The 22,798-nt window shown below is 48.3% G+C and overlaps 10 protein-coding genes across 10 annotated transcripts; 5 read left to right on the top strand and 5 right to left on the bottom strand.

Annotated features, from left to right (window-relative positions):
* Positions 1-1,024: 1,024 nt before the first annotated feature.
* N7518_009918 (uncharacterized protein) lies at positions 1,025-2,047 on the top strand (the record flags this gene model as incomplete). The annotated part of the gene is made up of 1 exon (XM_057190844.1): positions 1,025-2,047. The coding sequence occupies one exon, from the start codon at positions 1,025-1,027 to the stop codon at positions 2,045-2,047; it is 1,023 nt and encodes a 340-aa protein (XP_057036980.1).
* Positions 2,048-2,846: 799 nt separating this feature from the next.
* Positions 2,847-3,059, bottom strand: N7518_009917 (uncharacterized protein; the record flags this gene model as incomplete). Its single annotated transcript, XM_057190843.1, has 1 exon — positions 2,847-3,059. The coding sequence occupies one exon, from the start codon at positions 3,057-3,059 to the stop codon at positions 2,847-2,849; it is 213 nt and encodes a 70-aa protein (XP_057036979.1).
* Positions 3,060-6,888: 3,829 nt separating this feature from the next.
* On the top strand, positions 6,889-7,711 carry N7518_009916 (GRAM domain-containing protein; the record flags this gene model as incomplete). The annotated part of the gene is made up of 3 exons (XM_057190842.1): positions 6,889-6,899; positions 6,987-7,155; positions 7,205-7,711. 3 exons carry the CDS (start codon positions 6,889-6,891, stop codon positions 7,709-7,711), a joined length of 687 nt encoding a protein of 228 aa, XP_057036978.1.
* Positions 7,712-8,183: 472 nt separating this feature from the next.
* Positions 8,184-8,945, top strand: N7518_009915 (cytochrome b-c1 complex subunit 6 family protein; the record flags this gene model as incomplete). Its single annotated transcript, XM_057190841.1, has 3 exons — positions 8,184-8,463; positions 8,671-8,793; positions 8,881-8,945. The coding sequence occupies 3 exons, from the start codon at positions 8,184-8,186 to the stop codon at positions 8,943-8,945; spliced, it is 468 nt and encodes a 155-aa protein (XP_057036977.1).
* Positions 8,946-9,701: 756 nt separating this feature from the next.
* N7518_009914 (putative cell surface receptor/MFS transporter (FLVCR)) lies at positions 9,702-11,354 on the bottom strand (the record flags this gene model as incomplete). The annotated part of the gene is made up of 4 exons (XM_057190840.1): positions 9,702-10,535; positions 10,619-10,967; positions 11,059-11,171; positions 11,235-11,354. The coding sequence occupies 4 exons, from the start codon at positions 11,352-11,354 to the stop codon at positions 9,702-9,704; spliced, it is 1,416 nt and encodes a 471-aa protein (XP_057036976.1).
* Positions 11,355-12,122: 768 nt separating this feature from the next.
* Positions 12,123-15,403, top strand: N7518_009913 (involucrin repeat protein; the record flags this gene model as incomplete). Its single annotated transcript, XM_057190839.1, has 3 exons — positions 12,123-12,299; positions 12,364-15,243; positions 15,293-15,403. 3 exons carry the CDS (start codon positions 12,123-12,125, stop codon positions 15,401-15,403), a joined length of 3,168 nt encoding a protein of 1,055 aa, XP_057036975.1.
* A 215-nt stretch (positions 15,404-15,618) lies between these two features.
* On the top strand, positions 15,619-17,169 carry N7518_009912 (uncharacterized protein; the record flags this gene model as incomplete). Its single annotated transcript, XM_057190838.1, has 1 exon — positions 15,619-17,169. One exon carries the CDS (start codon positions 15,619-15,621, stop codon positions 17,167-17,169), a length of 1,551 nt encoding a protein of 516 aa, XP_057036974.1.
* A 403-nt stretch (positions 17,170-17,572) lies between these two features.
* Positions 17,573-18,112, bottom strand: N7518_009911 (uncharacterized protein; the record flags this gene model as incomplete). The annotated part of the gene is made up of 1 exon (XM_057190837.1): positions 17,573-18,112. The coding sequence occupies one exon, from the start codon at positions 18,110-18,112 to the stop codon at positions 17,573-17,575; it is 540 nt and encodes a 179-aa protein (XP_057036973.1).
* A 715-nt stretch (positions 18,113-18,827) lies between these two features.
* On the bottom strand, positions 18,828-19,177 carry N7518_009910 (ankyrin repeat protein; the record flags this gene model as incomplete). The annotated part of the gene is made up of 2 exons (XM_057190836.1): positions 18,828-19,086; positions 19,125-19,177. 2 exons carry the CDS (start codon positions 19,175-19,177, stop codon positions 18,828-18,830), a joined length of 312 nt encoding a protein of 103 aa, XP_057036972.1.
* A 2,347-nt stretch (positions 19,178-21,524) lies between these two features.
* On the bottom strand, positions 21,525-22,414 carry N7518_009909 (uncharacterized protein; the record flags this gene model as incomplete). Its single annotated transcript, XM_057190835.1, has 3 exons — positions 21,525-21,690; positions 21,739-21,810; positions 21,861-22,414. 3 exons carry the CDS (start codon positions 22,412-22,414, stop codon positions 21,525-21,527), a joined length of 792 nt encoding a protein of 263 aa, XP_057036971.1.
* Positions 22,415-22,798: the final 384 nt, after the last annotated feature.

Raw genomic sequence — 22,798 nt, 5'->3', positions numbered from 1 at the left:
CACCCCATGGTGTTCTCCTCTCTAGCACCCTACTACTCCCAGTGACGACTCTGCTCTCACACCTGTTTCGCAGGCAGGGCTGTCGGTGCCCCTCAGGGGTCCCCTCTTCATTAGATAAATTGTTTGCTAGATAGCTAAGCGAGAAGGTTCGAGGTTTGCAACGTTTGCAAAGTGATCAGCTATATCAACTGCCTGCTTCCCACTTTGCAACTTGCTTCTTCATCCTCTCCATCTTCGTTATTTAGTTGAATGTACCCTTTCTTGTTCAAGATCGATCTGGCGCCTCACAAAGGTCTCATGAAGTTTGCTCATAAGTTTACCAAACACAACCCCTCAGCCAGAGTAAAAGCCTAACATGATACGGAGTACTTGTATACAGATTGTCTGATATCGCAAAGAAAATTGACAACCTGGTCGATTTCGGTGGACATATTTCACACCCGGTGAGCGTTGCAAGGCCTTTTCCTACATATGCTTGAGCTTTGGGTTCATTCTTATTCGAGAGCGTGGGAATTCGCAGGGCTCTTACAGCTAAGAATTCAGTAAATCCACTAATAACCGAGAGAGAACAGATCCTTACTCGATTCCCAAGTATAGTATAGTACATCGTGTCAAGCCCACTTTTACTTGCACATGCTCTTTTTGTCCTTCGCCTAGACGCAAATATCAAGCCAGGTGTAGTGTGCTTCCCTCGATCAAGCTTGATACATGGTACCAGTTCTTCTAGATCAATTCCCAGACCCCGACATATACCAATGACTGTGAGATAGCTGAGCTTTTCTTTCAAACATGGTCTAGACTGATATTTGTCTATGATACAATACTGGTTCAGAACCCAAAATTCAAGTTGTGACATGACTTCCCGGAGATCTCGTGATCGTCGGATGAATAATAATCCGCAAATTATTCTGGCCAAGTGGTTTTTCAAGTTGAGAGTCATCCCTTCCTTTAAACGATAATGATACAGCAGCGTACTCCTCCTCGCCTTCACGTTTAACAGAAAGAATAAATTGTATGCCAGACAATGGACGATTACCAGACACTCGTCGTGGCTCAATTCTTCGAGCCACTGCCAAACATCTCTCAGATATCGTGTCACCAGTTTGTCCTGCACCATGTTACCCCGGTCCTTTTTCCCAACGCTACCGGTAAGGTAGACGTTCAACCCAGCCCTTTCCAGGGAAGCATGAGCTATACCGCTATATTATATGTTCACTCCACCCACGCCGATCATCGCATTGTTGTCCAGTTCCGAAGCGATAAGCAAGACCTCTTTGGAGTTACTGAAGCTAGCCGCATTCATGGACCCATTGTACCCTTGGTAACATACCAGGGCATATACGAAGGGTTATTCGTATATACATCCCCTTTTACAGAAGGGATACCGTATATCAGTGTCTTGATGTCTTCTCAGGGCTTTGAACTACCGCTCCAGAAGAAGATAGCGACTATCACGGACCTTGCAGACCTTATGACTCGGGGAGCTAGAGCGAATACCACTACATCCGACCTTACTTCTACTCTTGATAAAATCCGTCATAAGGTTGATAACTATACTTTTCGAAATACAACTCTCAGAAACAGCATTTCTACTTGTATTAGCAAACTCCTGCCACACCTACACGATCTCGCCGCTCTTCCCGTCACCCTTACCCACCAGGACCTCACCCCATTCAATTACCTTATCGACGACTCCACGGGCCGAGTTCAAGCTGTACTAGACTGGGATGGTGCTGTATACCTCCCAGTTGGGTCAAATTTCTATTTCATGGATAGTCTTCTCGGGTTTATGACCCCAAGTGGTTGGCAAGATAACGGGGATCGTCAGGAACTAGAGGGAGCGTTTTACGATCGGGTTCTGGCTAGTCTTGCTACCCAGGGACTTAGGGGAATAACAAAAGAGCAACTGGAGTTGCAGAAGGCAATCGGGGTATTACAATACGGCGTGGAGCGGCTTCTCAAGTTCAAAGACCAACGAGCCGAGCACTATCTAGAGGGGTATCTTCGCGGTTTATCTTTCATGGACGGGTTCATGTTATCGTATTAGCTGTATATAGACGGACCCTTGGTATATGGGAGTCAAGACTATGTATATTCGAAAGGATATTAAGAGCCATGCCGGCTTCCGAGGAAATAGGAAAATAATAAGGAAAGATTGCCCCAGACCTAGCACAATATCAATTTATTGGATTCTCGGTATGGTAGGGCATGTGTTCAATTTCTGATTCTGCAGATATAGCTAAACGAATACACGAAGTGGCATCCTGACAAAAGAATGAACTTCAAGAAGAGGGAGAGAATGTTGCTAAGGATTTGAGAGAATGTTGCTAAGGATTTGCAAAACTAAGATTCTTCTCCAGCAACATCCAACCGCGGTATAACCTTGACTTCATGCTCCGTATAGGGCTTCGTGTCCGTAAACACTTTGTGATTGCCAGTATTCATGGGGGAACAGACGTTATTTCCCTTACACTCGATAACCCCATGCTCATTGACATGGAAGCTCCATCCAGTAATGACAGGTTCAGTCGTCTGAATCTCTTGTTCGGAGATAAGGCGAAGAGGGACACTGATAGTGCCGCGTCCACTAGGATGTGTGAACTCAATGAAGTCTTCTCTGTCTGCAGGGTTCGGGATTATTGAGATCCGTTTCTCTAGGCTGTGAGCTTTGAGAAAGCCGGCAAGTTCTGAAGCGAAAGCTGTGTCGATCTAAGTTACCTCGCCGCTGGCATCGTACTCGAATGCCTAGAACAGGCCAGCTTGGTTAAGGAACCACGAGTTCGGCGCGATTGGTCCATGTGGATGCTCGAAAGAGCTTTCGGGATACAGATATCATAGTCAGGGGATTAGACCTCGTGGAACATCACAGTTCGGTCTTGGAGTGTATCGTGGCGATAGAGAAGCCCGGCTCCTAGCTTCATATGCATGTTATGACTGACAAAGATATTCGCTATAGCTCTCAAGGTCGCCTTATCCACCTCCTTTTCCTGTTCTTCGAAGGTCTTGATTGCATTGAAAGAGGGGACATCCAAGATAGCACTCTCTACTGCGACTGCCATTATATCGGCAGGTCTCACTGTTATATCATTGGTGTTAGCAATTACTGCTTGAAGGACAGTGGCAAATCTAGGTGACTCAAGCACCTATATATTACTATGTATATCGATAACGATAGGGCAGGAATGATGCTTGGGTGATATTGAACGGAATATACGATACCTTCTCGTGACGTGGAGATATGAAGCCCACAACAAGCGGGGATAATCTATATGCTTTGAAATTTGCGCTAGGCACCTGGACCTGGAGATAATGGAAAAAAAGCAGATTAAAAGGAAGGCCGTATTTATCTACCTAAGAAACGCTCGGTTGATCCTTTGCCATCAACATTGCTCGAGCTGGGGCGAGGGCGAGCGGGGAACCCTGTCACCCAAAGCGGTTTCGATAAAGTCCAAGATTGCAACGTCTAATAGTTCATTCCTAGAGCAAAGATCCACTCCAGATGAAAAAAAGCTAAGACGCAGGATATGATAGCCACCTATTATTGGCCTGAAGGTTTCCGAACTGGGTTTCCTGCTGGTGTGGCCTGCAGCACGCGGTTTTGCACACGAGAAATATGCATATAAGCACTCGAACGAGTTAGCGGAAAAGGGACTGGCGGCTACATACTGACTGCCATTGGATGCATTAGCTAGCTCGAGGCTGTGCCATAGACCCTGGCGTTGGCTCGAGCACCCGAAATCAGCCCTAATACGGGCTCAGCGGCCCGTGTAGTGAGCATCGTCCGAGGTACAGCGTGGTTGAAGTACAGCAGGACTGAAAATATTAGAGCCCCTTCCCCACCTCAAGCGCAGATCCGTGCAATTCATAATACTTTCGCACCCCCCAGGTCTCTGGCCCGAAATTAATTCAGCCTGGTTGCAAGGACCACTCCTCTATTCCGAGCCCTCGGGCGAGACAAGATAACTTAAACTTGCTATCCTCCTCCTCTCCTGTGGCTCACTAGTACTGTAGCTATACAACGAACGTATTATCAACGTGATACAGATCAACCAATCGTAGGTACTCGACTATTTTCCCACGAATGAATAGACCAGCACACACTGATACCAATTTCGTTAACGATGAAGATATCAAGTACACCATGACAGAAAAAAAGGATGAACGGAGAGAAGAACAACAACGCACACGTACATCGAGAATGATGGAAAGGAGCAGGAGCAAGCATTACCGGCAACAACCATCTTCCCGTATCGATCTTCCATATAGCGTGTCAATTCTTCCCTTGGCTTGATTGGCCTGAAATCATATTGAATGTTGGGGAAAATGGATGCGTCTTTCGGCCGGGGGCATAGGGCAATATAAGTCTCGCGATAGGATTTCTTCAACCTGGCCGTGGCCCGTGGGATAGGACCAGATTCTGGAATTTCCTGGACAGCGAGAAAGCAAACGTCGAAGCGACCCTGGTGCAGATATCTGGCCGTCTCTTGGAAGATGAGAAATAGTGCCGCCACTGTCAGCTGGGCTATGGCATGTTCTAAGGATGCGTGGAGGCATTCTTTTCTGGGTCGTCGGGTATTTTTGCCCTCCTGGCAAAACTCTCCAGTCTCTCCTATCGCGAACCCACTCGGACCGGTAAGTTGTAAGAGCTGAAAGGCGAAGGCGAGTATGAGTATTCTTATATTGTATTTTCTCTCGTAATTTCCTCGATCTTTATCGTAAAATTCATCTGCCAAACCAATATGGCTTCTTATTTCAGCAAGCTCATCGCTTTCCAGGATATATTAGTCAATCCCAGCGGGCCAATTACCAGGCAAACTGGTTTCACGGAATTGCTTATAGCCTTGAAAGTATTCGATATGGCGATCGTCTCCCTCCTCATCAAGAACGCAAGCGATAGTATCAATGGACAAGCAATAGGCTATATAGTTCGTTGGATAGGGTTTCCCATATTTATGACCATATAATTGTGAAACCAATGCTGAGCCGTATCGTCCTATCAGGTGTAAGCCTCGATGGTAAGAATTAGGGTATCAGAAGCGCCTTGCTATTGACCTTTTTTCCGAGTGCTATCATATACTATAGGATCCTTGGCATACTCTACTTTTCTAAAGACTTGGCGAAGAAAATGATAGAATCTTTCTATTGTCAACGTCAAATTTCAGTAGTTACGTTCTAAAAATAGGCTATGGCGTCATCTTTCTACCTTAAGGGTAGTTTATCCTCCCCTTCGAGGAGCAACTTTTGGGCTAAATCTTCTATGGTATTGATTTCCGTAAATCGCGCCGTGGCTAAGGGCAATGATGATAAGGAGTAGTTCTAATGCAAATTGGGGCCTATTATGGTCACGGATACCTATCTCAAAGCTGTATAGCGAGTAAGCATTTGCGAAAGGAAGGAATGAAATGGCACATTTCTGGAATGAAGCAAATGACCTATACGGTATACTTAAGGTCTCTCCGGGCCCGTTGTCTCATTGGTTATTAAGCAAAGTAAGTAACTAATGAAGAGGGATATGCACGATGGGCAGTCTGGCCAGACAGACAAGACGAGAGCGACACAACAACACGAACCATCCAGGGAGGTCAGCTAGCAAGCATAGGGATCATACAGACCGTAGTAGACGTCCTTGTCTCCTAATGCAACAACATCCTGTAAACTCCTTTTTCATTCTGTGAGTAGTGACTGGTCTATCTTCTTCTCTGGGATTCTAGTTCACACGAAGGCAGGCCCCTGACTACGGAGTAAGGTAATCACTATTGGCACAGTTAACTAGTTAACTAACTAGTTAACTAGTTAACTAAACTTTGTCTCGGCCTGAAATATTAGGCTACCACTTGAGGATTCTTCCCCCGCTTCATTGGTTGGTTACCCTTTGCTGTTAAGTAACCTATGACCAGGCCTGAGCGCCCTCATAAAGCGGCGGCCACCCCGATCGGGAAATTCGCATCCGCGGCCTAAAATCCGGTACATAGTGCTATATATATGCGGGGTGTTGGGGTTGATCAAAGCGTCAGGCTATTCCGGGTTTTTGGTTGAAATCGGCCTGGATGCTATAGCCAAGCGTATTGCGAAGCATTAAGCTCAACACGGTGGAGACAATGTGTTTTATATAGACGGTTGAATACTCCGAACGGAGTAGTATACTACAACAATGACTCTTTTCTTTTTCTTCTCTTCTTCTCTTTCGCCTTTAACGTTTGGTCGCAGTCAAAATTCCCTGTAAATTGTACAGGCTCTCCCTGGCCTTTACTAACTTGATCAGCATGTTAATTCTCACTGCCAGATATTGCATATCCAAAACCTATGCCAGCTTGAATAATATCGAAACTTGGGCCCACATATATCAGAGACTCTCCCGGGTGTTTTGAGACATTGATAGTTATTAGTTTAACTTAGATTATCGAACTGGCACTATGCTGACTTAAGGACGGATCACGTTCCGCGGGACACAACTTAACTACATTCTTTGACTCGTCTCCGATAATTGCAGGGTCGAGATTTTCATTGCCACAACTACTGCGAAGCTGTATAACATTTTCACAATTGTATATTTGAGAGTGCTGGAAGAAAAAAGTGATCGGTTTCCCCGTACAACGTGCAACGCCGAAGTTTGCCCTGCAGCTTTATCTCCCCGCCTGCGCTTGCCCCGCCTTTCCACTTCCACTTTCCTCGATTTGATAATTGTAAGTCTGCATTTCATTTGAAACCCTCTGAAAGGGTGGCTTTTTGATCTTGTCTTTGGGGAAATCTACAGATCTTGCTTTGATCCCTCCCAGCACTATCCACACCTTACATCTTCGAAGGTCGGCATTGAACCCGACCACCATTTCTCCTGAGAGTTGGGCTGATTAAAAGCAGTGTCACATGCGACTGGAATGATCCCACATCATGGCTCTCAAGTATGCATCTGCCTCCATAGCTGTTTCTCCCCGGGGCCGGCCAGGACCAGACCCATATAACTTAAAGCATCTATACTGACTGCCTAGTTGGGTAATGCTTGATGACCAGGGCTTCGTCCGTCTTCCCAACGAGCGTTTAATCTACTCTTCCCCTCCTCGTACTAGTGTCTCTTTGACTCCACCGTCCGGATACAAAGGCGCAGAGAAACTTTCAGTCCAAAGCAGCGCTGGCTGCATCCACCTCACCAATCAAAGAGTCAGTATTCATCCGTGTCCATGCCCCCGACCATTTTAACCCTCGTCAGGTTGTCTACCTTCCCGCATCTAGAAGCGATGACTTCCAGTCCTTCTCGTCACCCCTGTTAAATGTCCGTGACTCCCATGTATCGGCACCATTCTTTGGACCCAATGTATGGACAGCTCTGATACAACCAGTATCTGGGGGTGGCATTTCACCGTCTCTGCCTGCCGTTCAGTTGAAAGTGACATTCAAGGAGGGCGGAGCCTTTGATTTCCATACCAACTTCGAACGGATCAAGGAACGACTCGAGCAGGCTGTTGAGAACACAGGCGAAAGCACTCGGGCCCGACAAAACGTGGATCTCTCAGCAGTTCATCTGGAAGAGCTGCCTGCATATGAAGCTCCCCCTACTCCTGGCCATGCTAGACCCAGTGAGACACCAACAGAATCAGAAAACAGTCGAGCATCTGACGCCGGAAACGAACCCATGGAACCGCCTCCATGCTACGAGGAGGTTCAGTCGCAGAGTGTAGCCCACGAGCTGGAGGAGAGGCTACGACGGGCCACCTGAATTTTCGGGAATCTATTTCAATATGTCCTTCTATCACATATTTGAATTAGCTCCTTTCTATTCTCTATCTTATGTACATTATGTCCCCGTCAATTAGCAATTAGCGACACGAAAGCGGTGCTTCCGCACTTAGAAATGGAGAAACGAAGAGTTTATATGTTCGCCAACGTTGGGTCTCAACGAACAATAGTAGAATTATCCCATACCTCCGAGATCCTTAAACCAAGCAGAAATAACTCTAGTACTAACTTCCTCATAAACTGCACTTGTCAAGTCCTGAATGGCGTCGGAGCCCATTGGCCAATCACGTGCGGCATAATTGGTGTCTCTCAGCGGCCGGGCCTTTCCGATTTTCCAGTCCGAAAGAAGCAGCTCTTGGGCAAAACCAACAACCTCCTTCAATTACAACCCCCTTCCGCTTTTCCACCCCCACACAAGACCTCCGGTCATCATTTAATTGATCTCTGTCGCAATGGGTCTCTCCGAATTTTTCTCTGACGTCGTCTCCTCCTTCGGTTTCACCGAGGCCCAGGCTGAGGCTCCCGCCCAAGACACCGAAACCGAGACCACCCAGGAAGAGCCCACCGAGAAGGAAGAGTCCGCTTCCACCTCGAGCGAGTCCGCCGAGGAGGCCGCCACCGAAGAGGAGCCTTCCGAGGAGGCTGAGGAGGGTGAGGCCGAGGAGGAAGAAGAGGAAGAAGAGGAGGAAGAAGATGAAGAGCCCGAGGACATCAAGCCCAAGCTCGAGGATGGTGAGTGACCTTGTTGTTTTTCCTGACTTTTACTTTTTTATTCGCGTTTTATTCTCGCCTCTGTCATGCGATCGTTGGACATAGGCTATTGTTCGTACCAATTGGTTTTATGTGTCAGGATCCGCGCGTGGTTGACAAAACCGCCAATGGCATTGCAAAGAGGAATTCCACCGGCTATCTCGATCAGAGACTAACTATCACTCTCAGAGTGCGCCCACTCCGCCGTCTGCGCTCCCTACAAGCACCACTACGACGAGTGCGTTGAGCGCGTCACCCGCCAGGAGGAGGATGAGGACTACAAGGGCCCCAAGGAGGACTGCGTCGAGGAGTGTAAGTGCAATTAACATCAACGATGGATTCAGAAAAACATGGAATTGCCTTCCATCGAGTCCGGATTGTGCAACTAACAAAACCCAGTCTTCCACCTTACTCACTGCGTCACTGCCTGCGCTGCCCCCAAGCTCTGGAAGGAGCTGAAGTAAACGACTCTTCCATTGAGTCTTGATTTCGGCGTTCCATCCAACCCTTGCATCGATCCGGCCCTCGAATAACCTTCGCTCTCCACCGCATTGATACCGGGGAAACCCTTGGACCGAAACGCCGGAAGAAAAACCAATCCCGTTTTTATGATGGCTGCCAAGGCGGACTGATAGCCTGGTAGCTTGCCGCCTTGGATTGAGAACGCAGGATCGATCTACAAAATCATGTTTTTGGTCGTTCCTTGCGTGTATGTGTTCGCATATGTATTGTGTTTTCAAGGTAGGGAGGAGGGCCCAGAGGAAGAAACAGAATAATAGATCATTCGCCCTCCTCTCTCAGCCTTGCGTGTACAGATAGCTGGTCTTCCGCCTGTTCAAACTGTGCTTTTGTTATTCTCTTGTTTTAAAACGAATCTCATCTGTCTAGATTGCATTGTACTCTGGTAGACTAGGCTTAGCCATATCCGACTATAGGATTCAGATAACTCGGCTCGTTATTATCATGGTCAGATTATTTACAAGTATGCTCGATTTGCTAATACTGATGTATCGACTCAAGTCCCTGTGGGTGGTCATAGATTCAAAATGTATTAAGGTAATATGGACGAGGTATAACTCGGGCTGACCAGGGACAACAAATAAAGACTCGTCAAGTGCATCGTGGCACATCATAAATAAAAAGAACAAAACGTCAACTGCTCTTCCGAACTGAGATGGATGAATCGCTCATCCCAAAACAAATCTGATACACATATCCTCTCATGTCTTGATCAGAGTATCAGTATCCACGGCAGAATCATCAGACGTAACCCTCTTAACATCATCAACGGACCCAATCACCTCCGCTACGGTCTGCATCTCAACACCCCGATCAACCTCCCACCTACGACGATGAACCTCCCTCCCAAAAAGCCCAATCGTCAACGGAAACGGCGCAGCCACAACAGCAACGACAGCCGAAAACACCAACGCATTCCGCATATTATACGGCGGCGCAGCCCCAGCCCCAGCCTTCAACGCATCCTGGATAAGAATAAAGCACGCACCAAGCAACTGCCCGCCCGTCCAGCAGATAGTACTCCCAATCTCGGACGACAGCGGATAAGTAATTTCGGCAAGGTATTCCAGCGCAATCGGCAGCATAGCGAACGACGCCGCGCCTAGCAGCGCCATAACCACATACGAGGGCGGGATTCCCGCCGCACTGCCTGGCGCGAAAATAAGCCCGATATACGTGGCTGCCACTATGGGCACTAGCACCCGGATACTGCCCAGGTAGTGCTTGTACCGGTCTGTTATCGGCGACATGATTGCCGACGTGACGAGTCCCACCACGATCAGGATCGCTCCCGCAATGCCGGCTTCTGTCTCGGAGAACCCGTGCGGACTGAGAATTTGGTTTAGCAGTGAGGAGACGCTGTTGAAGAAGCCCACGTATACGGCGAATGGGATGAAGATCTGCCAGAATTCCCGCGTGGTGATTAGTTTGCGCACTGCGGCCCCTAGGGGCGTGTGCGGCTTTGCGGCGGATGCGCTTGCTGGTGTTGGTGGTGAGGCGGGGAGGAAGAATGATGGGATTGATGCGACGGTGGACTATTGTGTTTACGTGGTGAGCGAGAGCGAGAATTAACCAATGGGTGGGTGGGTTTAGGTTTTTGGGATGGGGTTTCACGTACGATGATCGTGATGTACAGGACCATATTTGGGATATCGGAGGGTTTCGACGCCCATTCTGAGTCGATTAACTGGCCGAGGGCTGCGCCGAGTGGGTTTGCTAGACTGGCGACCGCTGTTGCGCTCGTGCGGCCTTGATCTGAGAACCAGAGCTCGCTGTATCGGGTTGGTGCGCATAGGCAGAAGGGCTGCGCGAACCCTATTATGATCTGGCCGAGCATAGCGAGCCCGAAGATGCCGCCGTTGGCTCTAGTGCCGGCATATCTGAGCCAGTTGCCGACTAGCAGGAGTGCGGCGGTGGTGACTATAGCTGGTTTGGGGCTGCTTTTGTTCAGGATCCAGATGACGATGCTGGGAATATAGTTAGTGAATGTGGGATACTTGGAGCGGATACTTTTATTTTCTTTTGCTGTTTCAGAACAGGCGATTCATGTCTACTTACGGGCTAACAGCACAGAAGGCGAAGAGGTAGCCAGTGCTCATCCAGTTAATAGCGCTCTCCGAGACATCGAAATACTCCGCAGCCGTTGTCGAGATGGACGAGAATGTTAACCACTGTTTACGAGCGTCAGCGACATGCGAAATCGATATATGGATCGATCACGAGGGCGCGCATACATCCCAACTGACGACAATATTCAGCAATACCAGTTGGGCTAAGCCCCAGAAGCGTCGCTTATAGACCTTGTAGGTAGGTCGAGAGCCCTGCTCGGTATCTGAAGAGCCAAAATTCGACATGTCCACAGCGAAGTGTGACAGACCAAATTCATTCTGTGTGGGCCTCTATAATAAAGAGAAACAAAGCGGCGTCTCCCATCCTTTTAGTCTCTTGGCTTTTTCAATGTGACTCTGGGGGATCCGAGGTACACGCAACCGGGTACTTGGCGGTACCTGACCAGCCCTACGATGACGCTGCATTACGCAAGTACTATCAAGTACTACTGGAGATACACAGCGGGGTTGATCGTCGAACCAAGTGAAGTCGGCTTATCTTAGTTTCAACTAATATAGTCGTCGGATATAGCACAGTGGGTGCACAGAAGGTGTATAGTAGAGTGTATCTGTACAATATAGTGGATTTCTCTAAACGAATCACCTCTGAAGACAAAGAAAGTGGAATGACCAACCTTGGATCTCGTATACGTATTCAGGGGTATTGACTCCATACATCTAAATCTATGAATCTGAACCTTGAATCTGTAAATCTATGATATCTACGCCGTACGTGTAGAATACAAATCGAACATCTTACACAGTAAATTGCCGTGGCTGAACCCTAAGGTGATGCCGATCGTATATTTTCTCCTTTGCTCCCCGCCATCTTTTAATATTAGCTACTCCGTGCCTTCGCTAAATACAGATCCCTCTCCACTCTTCCCCTAACCCATAGTGACCCCTACTACATTTCTCTCCGATCGCAAACTCCAGGGCCTCATGATGCCCGACGCCTGTTCCTGAATTTCTCTTACGAATTCCAATCGGAGAGACCCTGGCCATTGAACGACCATGAATTCAAGTATGCGCTCCAGCCAGTCCTCCTACGGGGACTCGCGGTATCCATCGAATATGAGCATAAACGCCTCCGATGCTCCAGGTCCGGTGCCGCCGCTTGGAAAGACACTAGTGGACGGGTATCGAGATACTCTAGACCCCCAACATGAGGACCGGTCGCGGTACAACCCTGTGAGTAGCGACACAACACACCAACCCGGACTCTAGCTGACCATGGTTCCTTTGTTTTTGGTAGCTCAATCCGGACCACCCGCGAAGCTCGGCTCTCCTTAATGCCAACGACCCCGTGGCCATGTACATGTTGACCGAGACCGCGATAGGAGATAGCACGAATTACGAAGTCCTGTCCTTGGAAGAGGTGGAAGAGCTGAAGAAGGAAATGACACTGCTGTCCATTCGCATCCAGGGCACGAAGCGGAAACTGACGGTCGAAACAAAACTGCGTGATGCGGCGCAGTCTCTCGGTAGGCTCTACAGCCCGCCCAGTCCACGGAGCAGCGGCGAATACAATACCAATGGTGGTTCGAACTCGAACCGGATGAGCCGGGGCATATTTGGTCGCAGTGGGGCTTCTGAGGCCCTCGAAAAGAGCGACTCCGAACTCGCGGTCAGCCAGCGACGATGTGAGGAGTTGGCGCAGGAACTCTGGAGGCTGGAGAAGAGGTCCCAGACGATCTGCCAGCGCTTGCTGGAGCACACTGCGGGTGTCTTGCAGATGACACACAAGGGTCTGAAGAAGGGCCGTAAGAGCCCTGCTCCGAGCACTTCGGATAGCACCTATGACAAATTCGACGATCGCAGTCTCTACCGGACAACTGAGAATTTGGATAACTTTGGCTTGAACGGGAAGATCGAGACCAACGCGGCCGTCGTAATGAATACCGAGGCTATGCAGGCTACAGAACGACGATTGGAGGAACTAAGCGCGCGCATGCATAACATGATGATACAGTCCAACCCCGGTGAATCCATTGACCCTCCCCCGCAGCTGTCAGAGGATGGAGGGCCTGTCAATCCTACAGCAACGGTCGACGCTCACTTGGACTATATCAAGAATAACATGGATAATATCGTCTTGCACAGGGGAAACGTTCCTGCTCCCGTGGCTTCTCGCGATATCGTACCTGAAGTCGAGTACGCTTGGAAGCACCAACTCACCGAAATCAACAATCGAGTGCAAACCATTGTTGATCGGTTTGGTTTGACCCGTTCGCCCACCTTGCCTCCACCCCCTGATGCATCTCACGGTGAGGGGCTGGAAGAACAACTCTCATACCTTCAAGCTGGTGTAGATGGTCTGGAAAGTCGAGTGGATGGAGTACTTGAGCAGAAGAGTATTCTGACCACACAAATCCAGCAGCAACGCGAACTCAACTCCAAGTCGGATGCCGAACGCGATGCCCAGATCGGAGAACTGACGGAACAGTTGACCCAAGTTCGCAAAGAGCTCGAAGTATCCGAGCGTGAAAACAACGCCAACCGCGACGAGCTGGCTCTTGTCATGGCGCAGCTCAACGAAATGCGCCACAGTGGCTCTTCTCAGGAAGAAGCCAAGGCGACTCTGGTTCAAGCCGAGGGCGAAGTCGCGCGCTTGCAAAGCGTTATTACCTCGTTGCACAGCGAAGCTGATGCCAGGACCAACGAAGTTAGCGATGCCCGGGATGCCCAGGATCAAGCAGAGGCCGAGATTAAGCGCCTAGAACAATACATCGACGAAGTGCAGAGAGACAACGATACTAAGGCCGAGGAACTCAGTGATTCCCGCGACCGCGCAGAAGGCGAGGCCAAGCGTCTACAGGCCGTCATTGCGTCGTTGGAGATTGATACCGACGCTAAGAGCCAAGAGGCCAGAGAGGCCCGCGACCGTGCGGAAGACGAAGTCAAGCGTCTAGAGGTCGTCCTTTCATCATTGCAAAATGATAATGACACTAAGAGTGAAGAGGCCAAAGAAGCCAGAGAGGCCCGCGACCATGCGGAAGACGAAGTCAAGCGTCTAGAGGTCATCATTGCGTCGTTGCAGAATGACAATGCCACTAAGGGTGAAGAAGCAAGAGAAGCCAGAGAGGCTTGCGACCATGCGGAAGACGAAGTGAAGCGCCTACAGGTCCTCATTGCATCGTTGGAGAATGATACCGACGCTAAGAGCCAAGAGGCTCGAGACGCCCGCGACCGTGCGGAAGACGAAGTCAACCGTCTAGAGGTGGTCATCTCATCATTGCAAAATGATCTCGACGCTAAGACCGAAGAGGCCAGAGAGGCCCACGCCCATGCGGAAGATGAATCCAAGCGTCTACATATCATCATTGGGTCTCTGCAAGACGAGCACGGTGCTAAAGGCGAGGACGTCAAGGAAGCCCGGGACCGCGCGGAGAACGAGGTTCAACGCCTACAGAGCGTCATTGAAACGCTGCAGAACGATAGCGATTCCAGATCAGAGGAGGTCAGGGGTGCCCGTGACCGTGCAGAGCAAGAGGTGGCTCAACTCGAAGCCGCAATCCAACAGATCCGGATTCAATCTGATGCCCGCATTAAGGAAGCAGATGATCAGCGCGCGCAGTCCGACCAGAACGTCACTCGCCTGCAGAATGAGTTGACTGAACTTGAAGGCGAGATTGTGCGAGTCACAACTGAACTGACAATGGCCAAGGCAGAGCTGGATGGTGCCTATGGTAGCCGAGCCGAGCGCGCGGCAGAGGTGGCTTCCAACCCTAATGTCCAAAGGGAGAACGATGCTCTGGTTACCCGAAATATCGAGCTCACCGAAGAACTGGCCTCTCTGAAGAGCCACCGCGGAGGTGCCGATCTTCAGCAGCGGGCGGATAACCTTGAAAGAGAACTTCGTGAGATTATCGATGACTACGAAGCCATGACAAAAGCCAGCATCGAGTTTGAGAAGGAACGCGAACGCTTCGAAATTTTCATTGACACTCTCCGGGATCGTTGCGAGCAACTCGAGACACAACTAGCGGAAGAACGTATCAGCTGGATGAACTTGAGTAGTCCCACATCTGTTGGCCGCGATGGCACTTCTGAGACGACATCTACCATGGTGCTCAAGAATGAGTTCAAGAAGATGATGCGTGACACACGCAACGAGAACATGAAGATACTGAGGGTGAGTTGTCTTTTGTACCTTTCTCTCTTTTCTAACTAACACCTCCTAGGCCGAACAAGAAGAGCGTCGCAGACTTGAAGGGTTGCTGCGAGCCCTAAGAAAGGAGCACGCCCAGGTGACTGGCAAGCCAATTCCCAGCCCAGGTGGCACTCCATTATGATCATGACATCCAACGTTTTCGGGTTTAGAGCGCATATTCATTTGAGAGTGTACATATAGATTGTTTTGTTTTGTATAATATTTTTTTTGGCTTAATCTCGGCAGGCACGATGAGGGTTTTCAGGGAAATCACATACTCTTCTTTGGGTATTCCCATCTATTACTTTCTCCCAGTATATTTTTATCTTGACCAGGCTTCGCTCCTTTGCCTTCAAGATGATGGCCCGAGGAAGAATCGATCAGTCTAGTAACCCTCATTCACAGTTTGTTTTAGCATCACAGAGCCTCCGACGTGGAAAGCACCCTCGCGATTCCGACTCCACTTCGCCATACGATAACCCAGACTCATTTGAGTCCACCCTAAGTGATGAACGATCTATATACAATGCGATCAGAGTCACCACGCCAAATGATTCCAGCCCTCGTTTCTACGCGTCTCTCCTGCAAGAGAACCTCGTTCACGAGCAAGGCCTAGCGGTAAACATGGCCAGATTCGTTCCTTCAGATTCACAGGATGATCATACTCCGATGACTGTGCCAGCCAGGCAAGGAAGACGACAGAGAATGGCAAGGAAGCTTGGGAATCACACCAAGCTTTTATCTGACCAGTACTGGCAAGCCACACACCGGTCGAGACCTCCTTTGAGTGGAAATACATCGGTATCAGACCGCCGTCCGCCTTTACATCGCAAGGCTGTTTCCCTCGGTGATGATAGTATCCGTAGGCCTAAATGGCCTGGGAACTTGGGCCCTGCAGTAGCGGTTGTCCAACCTCGATATCCACCGCCAGAAAGATCGCCTACACCCCCTGGCCTTCCCTCCTTCGGCACATCAGAAGCTATGAGTATATCTGCGCGGTTCATCATCCCAGATAACAATGCACGGCCATCCGGAAACATGCAACCTGGAGGTCCTACTAGTGGTCAGCGTGGCACCTCGTATGGCGACACCCTAAGGAGATTCTTTGGCTTGCCGTCTTCTGTGTCTCATGCTAGTGGGATTTCCGTTAATGGGATAGGAAGAGCCGAGGATGGTACGCTAGTACAGGGCCGGTTCCCCCATCGGCAAAGTGGACATGGAATGAACATGGGTCGACCGCTGCAGGACCACCCTTTCCACCAACGCAATCTTCCCGTTGCCCACCGCGAAGCCACATATACAAGCTACGATCGTTATGGTGAAGGTGCACACACAAAAGGTAGCATTGGGAGAAACCCAAGCAGGCGTACCCAGCCTCTGGCTAGGTCCTCTAGACGACATTTTCCCTCTCCATCGAACCCGGCCCCTGCTGTAGTAAATCGCCCACCGCGGCCCAGAGCTAATACACTTCTCAGCTTGTCGCGCAATCTGGCTAGCTCAAACGGTCCTACAAATTCGGTGGAGTCTACTGCCCAAGGAACGAGGGCAACTGGCGACCACATCCCTCCTAGTCCATCGCGGTTGCAGTCGGTTTTCACGATGACTGTCTGCGGCGGCAGTGCAAATGAAGGCCCTCACACAAACATGCCCGTATGTCCGGACGTTCTGTCGTGGGTGAAAGCGCAGTCTTTCCTCTTCTGCTGCCCGGGCAGCCATGAGGAGCCGGATGATTCGCTTGGAGCAACCAGCTCACGGGACACATATGTAACCGCGCAGAGCCAGGTATCGCCTGCTGGATCTCAGAACGAGGGCAGTGGTGGGAATACTCATCTCCATGGCTTCCAGACATGGATCTCATCTTTGTACGGTGTCATGTTTCCGACCCCTATCACCCCTGCCGCTGTTTAGTCTTTCATTCGAAGTATATGCATCTCCATGACCCCTTGCACTAATACTGTGGTGCTAGTTTCTTTCTTTTGTGAATGCTCAGTGCATGAACGCACTTGCTTGATGGTCTATCATTAACTCGAACGTCCTGTACATATGTACCGGATAATACCTGGCACTCGAGACCTTTCCCTTTCCGTTTTAGTGCTCACTTCTCGCCGCTTTTCTGAGCGAATAACGTCATGTCTTTCGCGCCATTGCTCAGTAGGTCGTAAACTGAAGACAAGCCATCAAGAGTGATCGGTATTACTAAACTTCTAAGGGTCCATAGCTATTTCATTTTAATCCTAGGAATTCTACGCATCGTCCGTTCTTCTTAGCATTTCTGCCTTAAGTGATACCTTTTTAAAAGAGGTACATAAGTCTAGTCACTACTTTCCTCATCGATAGTGATCAATCCACAACAAACTGATACCATATCTTCGATATGTGGCAGGTCTCCTTTGTCAAGCTGGAACTTTCCCTCCTTTATTGCCAGGGCATACTGAAGTTCTTGTATACTGAGCGGCCGCTTCGCATAGATGATCCATGACAAAACCTTCACTGCGAGTTGTTTTAAACCCGGCCGCTGTTGATCAATTCTCTCCATCACTTGATCATAGGCATGGCTCAATATCTCAGTCTTCTCATCTTCACTTGATCCTCGATCTTGCTTCCGAAAGTTTTTCAATGACCTCTTGATATCATTTGTGGTCAATTTGTCATCGAGGAAATCAAGATAAATTTGTGCCAACAGAAACATTCCATCGACTGCATCTGAGATCGTAGTTTTAATCTCCTCCTGCAGTTGGCGATTCTCTAGAACACAAGGTCGTAGTTGTCTCATATGGCTTTCCAGGTACATCCCAACGTCCTCGCTGGTCGCACAGATCTCTAACGATAAGGCGTCTTTGAATTGATCCATAATTTCTGATATGAATCGCGATGTCGCAAAGATATTTGCGCTGTGTTATGTCTGAAGGTTGAAAAGCTCTGATACAAAATGCCGCCGGTCAGATGCCTGGCATTTGTCAAGTATATCAATAATAATAAAGAGTTTTGAAAATGTCGCTACTACAATTAGGAGAACTTTGGAAATTTCTTCGGCTAATAGTCGTATTCCTCTGGCTTTATAGTACTTATAGAGCTCTTTAACGCTATTTAGGAGAGGCTAGCACTGCCTAGCTAGCTGTTTTAGTAAGCCTGCTAGTATATCCTTAATCTTCTAGTCGTCCTGCCGCTTAAAGTCGCAGTATATATAAGCGATACTAATTGCTAGGTCTGCTTAAAACTCCTGGTCGAGATGGTCGACTACAATTAAGCTAATAATAGTTTTACCAGCTCTAGGAATTCTGGGATAAAACATTGTCTAGTTCTTACTCGCCTTCTATATCTTGAACTGTATCGACTCTAGAATCTACTGGCCAGTTCTATGTTATCTTCTTCCTAAGTAATCGCTTTATTAAGGCCTATAGTTAATCAGTATAATCTAGTTAAGTATCTTAAGCTCTTCCTTTTATACTAAATAGCTACTTATCTTTTTAACGTTTACCCTAGACTAGGATATAGCGTTAAGAACTAAATCTATATTATTAGAAGGCTATCAAAACTTAGTAAAAAGATCTTAAAGTTGACTAACCCTACCCAAGTATTTCTTTCACTAGCCGCTCTCCCTCAACATCAGTTGGTTGCAAGAATGCCAGAAATTCTTTTACAAATGCTGCGGTAACAGCCGCAGCGTATTCCTGCCAATCTTTGTTCTTATATAAGTCCGCGTAATCGTAGATTCCTCGGATAATGATACACAGGAAGTTGTTCACCAGCCCCGCTGCTTCCATTTCGATGCAAAGGAGATGGCCACCAAGATCTTTGTTAAGTTTGTTTCGGAAAGCAGCATCCCTAATAACCTAGTTTCCCGATGCGATGCACATACCTACCCCAGAACGTATTCCTTATGAGTTCTGGGTTCGGTACCCATCTGCGCAGTCATTGTAAGAGGACTGGACCAGGCCTTTAGGCTACCGAAGGTCAATATCGATATTAATCAGCCGTAGTCGGTTCCGGTCGATTACAGGGCTCTAGTTTGATTCAAAGTAGGTAATAACGACTCAAAGGCAAGGTAAAGCCCCATATACAGAGGAAGATTGGTGCTATCAAGCGAAAAGAAGGGGAGAATTCTCTCAAAATCCCACTTCTATTACCGGGTCATGGGCTAAGTATATTCGGCCTTATAGGGTTTTGTCACATCAGACCTGTATACAGCTCGGAATTCACGCCATAATCTACAGCCCCCATCCTGAGTCACTTAGGTATACCTAACTGATGCCTAAATCCATGCGAAACCTACTACTTTCTCATCCCGTCTATCTTAATATATAGGATTAGACAAGTACCTAATAAGTAGAAAGTCTGCTAGCGAGTACTCTGTAGTTAATTAAACACTAGTATATTAATATCTACCAGATCCCCGTAGGGAATATAAGAACCAATAACCCAATAGGCCTAAGAGTATAGATCGTTTCCCCGGATATAGAGCGCTAGGGTCCTTCTTAGTGGGGTTCCATCCAGGAGAACAAAAACGGTCCCCAGTTAATCTTCGAAAGTACCCCATGCGTTCGGCCATAGGAGAGCTCTTCAATTGTGGTTATTTCCATTACAGCGAGCCATCCGTTTCCGCACCTCTTCTTTAGTCAGAATCTTCACTACATCCTTAAGGAAGAGATAACTATGACCAGACCAGACAGTTATAATAGCCACACTATTTTCTGCGATCAGCTTCGATTAGGAACAGCTTAGGCCACTAAGTTGGGACTAGGGCGGCAAAAGGAAGTTTCCGAACGAATTAAAAAGAAATAGGTGAATGCAGACATACAACAGCATGAGTATGACCGTGGTCACCTAGCGCCCACGGTTCGGGCGTGGGCGGCTCGACGCTCTATCCAGGGCACTCAGAGCAGATATTCACCTACCTGAATATTCCTCACCCGAATATTCAGCCCGTACAGCAAAAGGTACATTTTCATCATGACCAAAAAAGCTACAAGTATCCTTCCTTTCCCCGTCCATTTTCATCTCTCCAGCTTCGCTTTGTCACTCTAACCCCGCTTAATCACGAGCAAGATGCGTACCAAGCGAGAGAGGCACTATGGTTGTGAGGTGTGTGCGTCGAATGGAGAGGCACTTTGTTGTTATGAGGTGCGTCGAAGGAGAGAAGCACTAGGTTGTTATAGGGTACGTCGAAGGAGAGAGGTACTTTGGGGGATGATAGCGCTTGATAAGGGCTGAAAACCTATGCGCGTTTATTATAGTGATGATCGTCGAAGGAGAGGGGCACGTTGAGACCGTTTGCTAGTATCGAAACTAAGTAGGTGCTCGTAGGTAGGTGGCCTGGCCGGTAGGCGCGTCGTCGAGAGAGGCGCTAATGAAGCTGTTGTGTTTGCGTCGAATGGAGAGAGGCACTTGGTGATACCGTTTGCTAGTGTCGAAACTAGTAGGTATTTATGTGTGTGGCCTGGCCGGTGATGTCGATGGTGACGATGATGTCGATAGTGGTGGCGGCGTCGATGGAGGGGCCGATGGAGGATGGAGCTGATGATGATGAGGATCGAATAGAGCATCCGAGGGCACAGATCATGAATAGTGCATTCAATGTAAAATTCAATTGTATTAGACTCAACAGTACCCCCTATTCTAGAGCACAGTAACGACATTGTCGAAATGAGAGTCATGGTCCACAATCCACTAGAAACAGCCAACAAAAAAGCTCATATGCATCGCACAAAAATATCGATACTTCTTTAAGCGCACCATCTCGGAACACAGGTTCCGTCTTCATTGATCCCAGTATACTCCCAACAAGCTTCCTATACTATAGCTTCGTATCTCTCCTTGGCCTCACCAATCCGAGCGCCGACATTTGACGCCTATCCATTAAAGTGGCCTTTTACCGAAGAGTACTGTTGGATTTCACACACTCTGTAACTTAACTTCTTCAACAACTCAATAATATCTCACATTGCACCATGCACTTTGACATCCACCAAGTAGACCTCTCCTAACAAGTACTTCGGGTCTATATCCAATGCTATCTAGAAAGCATTGAAGAGTACTAACAGAGAGAGAGAAGCCACGTGACTCTCAGTCACTAACCTGTTCCCATTCGTAAACATGAGTTTGTTACAAATGCCTACCTTACGGGAATAGCTCAAGTAATTCATGCAGGGCTCAGTGAGGATTTGATTAAATCAGAGAGTCAGAGTTGGACTGGTCAAGCGATTATTTATAATTAGAACAAGCAAAAAGTATCCCTATTCCTTACTTTGTTATGAGACCTTCGTCTACCATCTCCAGCCCTTTTCATCGTGATAGGTATCAATGGCAGGGATATTAAAGTACCGTTCATCTGACTTGCTGTCCGATATAAGGTCAAACTGCACAAAGAGGTAGTCATCCCATTTTGCATAACCGTCTAGTAACTCGGCATCCCAGAACCCACAGATATGCCTAGAGACTATTAGCTCGGTGGATGTTGTGAGTTGAGTACCGACATACATCTCTCCTGTTATCCAGTCATAGATAATCTTCCGAATATCACCGATACTTGGCTCATACTCAACAAGCTGCCTATATCCTGTTAGCCGTAAATATATCAAGTAAGTGCTTTGAAGATATACTGGTAGGTGTGGCGAAATCGGGACCGAATATCATTGCGCTCCGCGAGGGGAGCTTGCCAGAAGGCTTCTTGAGTCAGGGGCTTCCCCGGGACTTGCTTCCACACAATGTACATAAGGCACCCTCTGGGCACGGTCTCCATGGCATTTTGCTTAGTAAGACGATAGCCAAGCAATTCCGGAACAATAACGCAGCGTCGGCGCTTTAAGGCCTTTAGGGCGATCAGCTCTGTTGGTTCGTAGGGCTCAACGGCTTGTTGCTTGCGATATTCATAGTCGTAAAGCTCGGTGCCAACGAATGGAATTTGCTTATAAACTTTCATAATGCCAAGCTTCTTCCCATTGTCATTGTCATCGGTAGACCGGCACCGGAATATGCCAAGCACGTAGGCTGGTCGCGTACCATTATTCGATTCGATTTCATGCATGGCGCACATGTCTTCGTCGATTTTTTCGGTAATTTCCCAGGTTTCAAACGCAGGGCCAGTAATTGGTAGGGGCCATAAGTCGACGGTGACCTTGGTGCCAAGGAGACCGGAAAGAATCGAAGTACTCATCGAGAGGTGGGAGTGGATTGGGTAAAGGAGTCAAACAGGTGGGGAAAGGGAAAGACAAAAGTGGAGAGTAAAAGCGGGTGTGACGATCTAGATGATCGGCCGTTGTTGACCGCTTGTAGAGTTTTCTGCTAGATGTTTCCGCCTTTAGGGTTGTTAGATGTTTACGTGGTTTGCTGGCCCCTGAATGTATTTGGCTGTAATTTACAGCGAAATTACGGACCATATGAGTGCATTCCAAGGCTGATCTTAGCATTTCTTTGCTTCGAGGGGATGGAGAAGACGGCTCCTGCCAATAGCATCTTTTCTCTTACCGCTCGCTGCTGCACATCGTGTACATCATGAGGCTGAGTCCCCCCGGTTGGCAAACATTTTCTCTCTACCTTC

Source organism: Penicillium psychrosexuale (assembly GCF_028828465.1).
Source record: "Penicillium psychrosexuale strain IBT 29551 chromosome Unknown utg000006l, whole genome shotgun sequence".
Taxonomy (NCBI): Eukaryota; Fungi; Ascomycota; class Eurotiomycetes; order Eurotiales; family Aspergillaceae; genus Penicillium; species Penicillium psychrosexuale.
The sequence above is the reverse complement of the archived record's forward strand: the minus strand, read 5'-3'. Positions and strand labels throughout refer to the sequence as shown.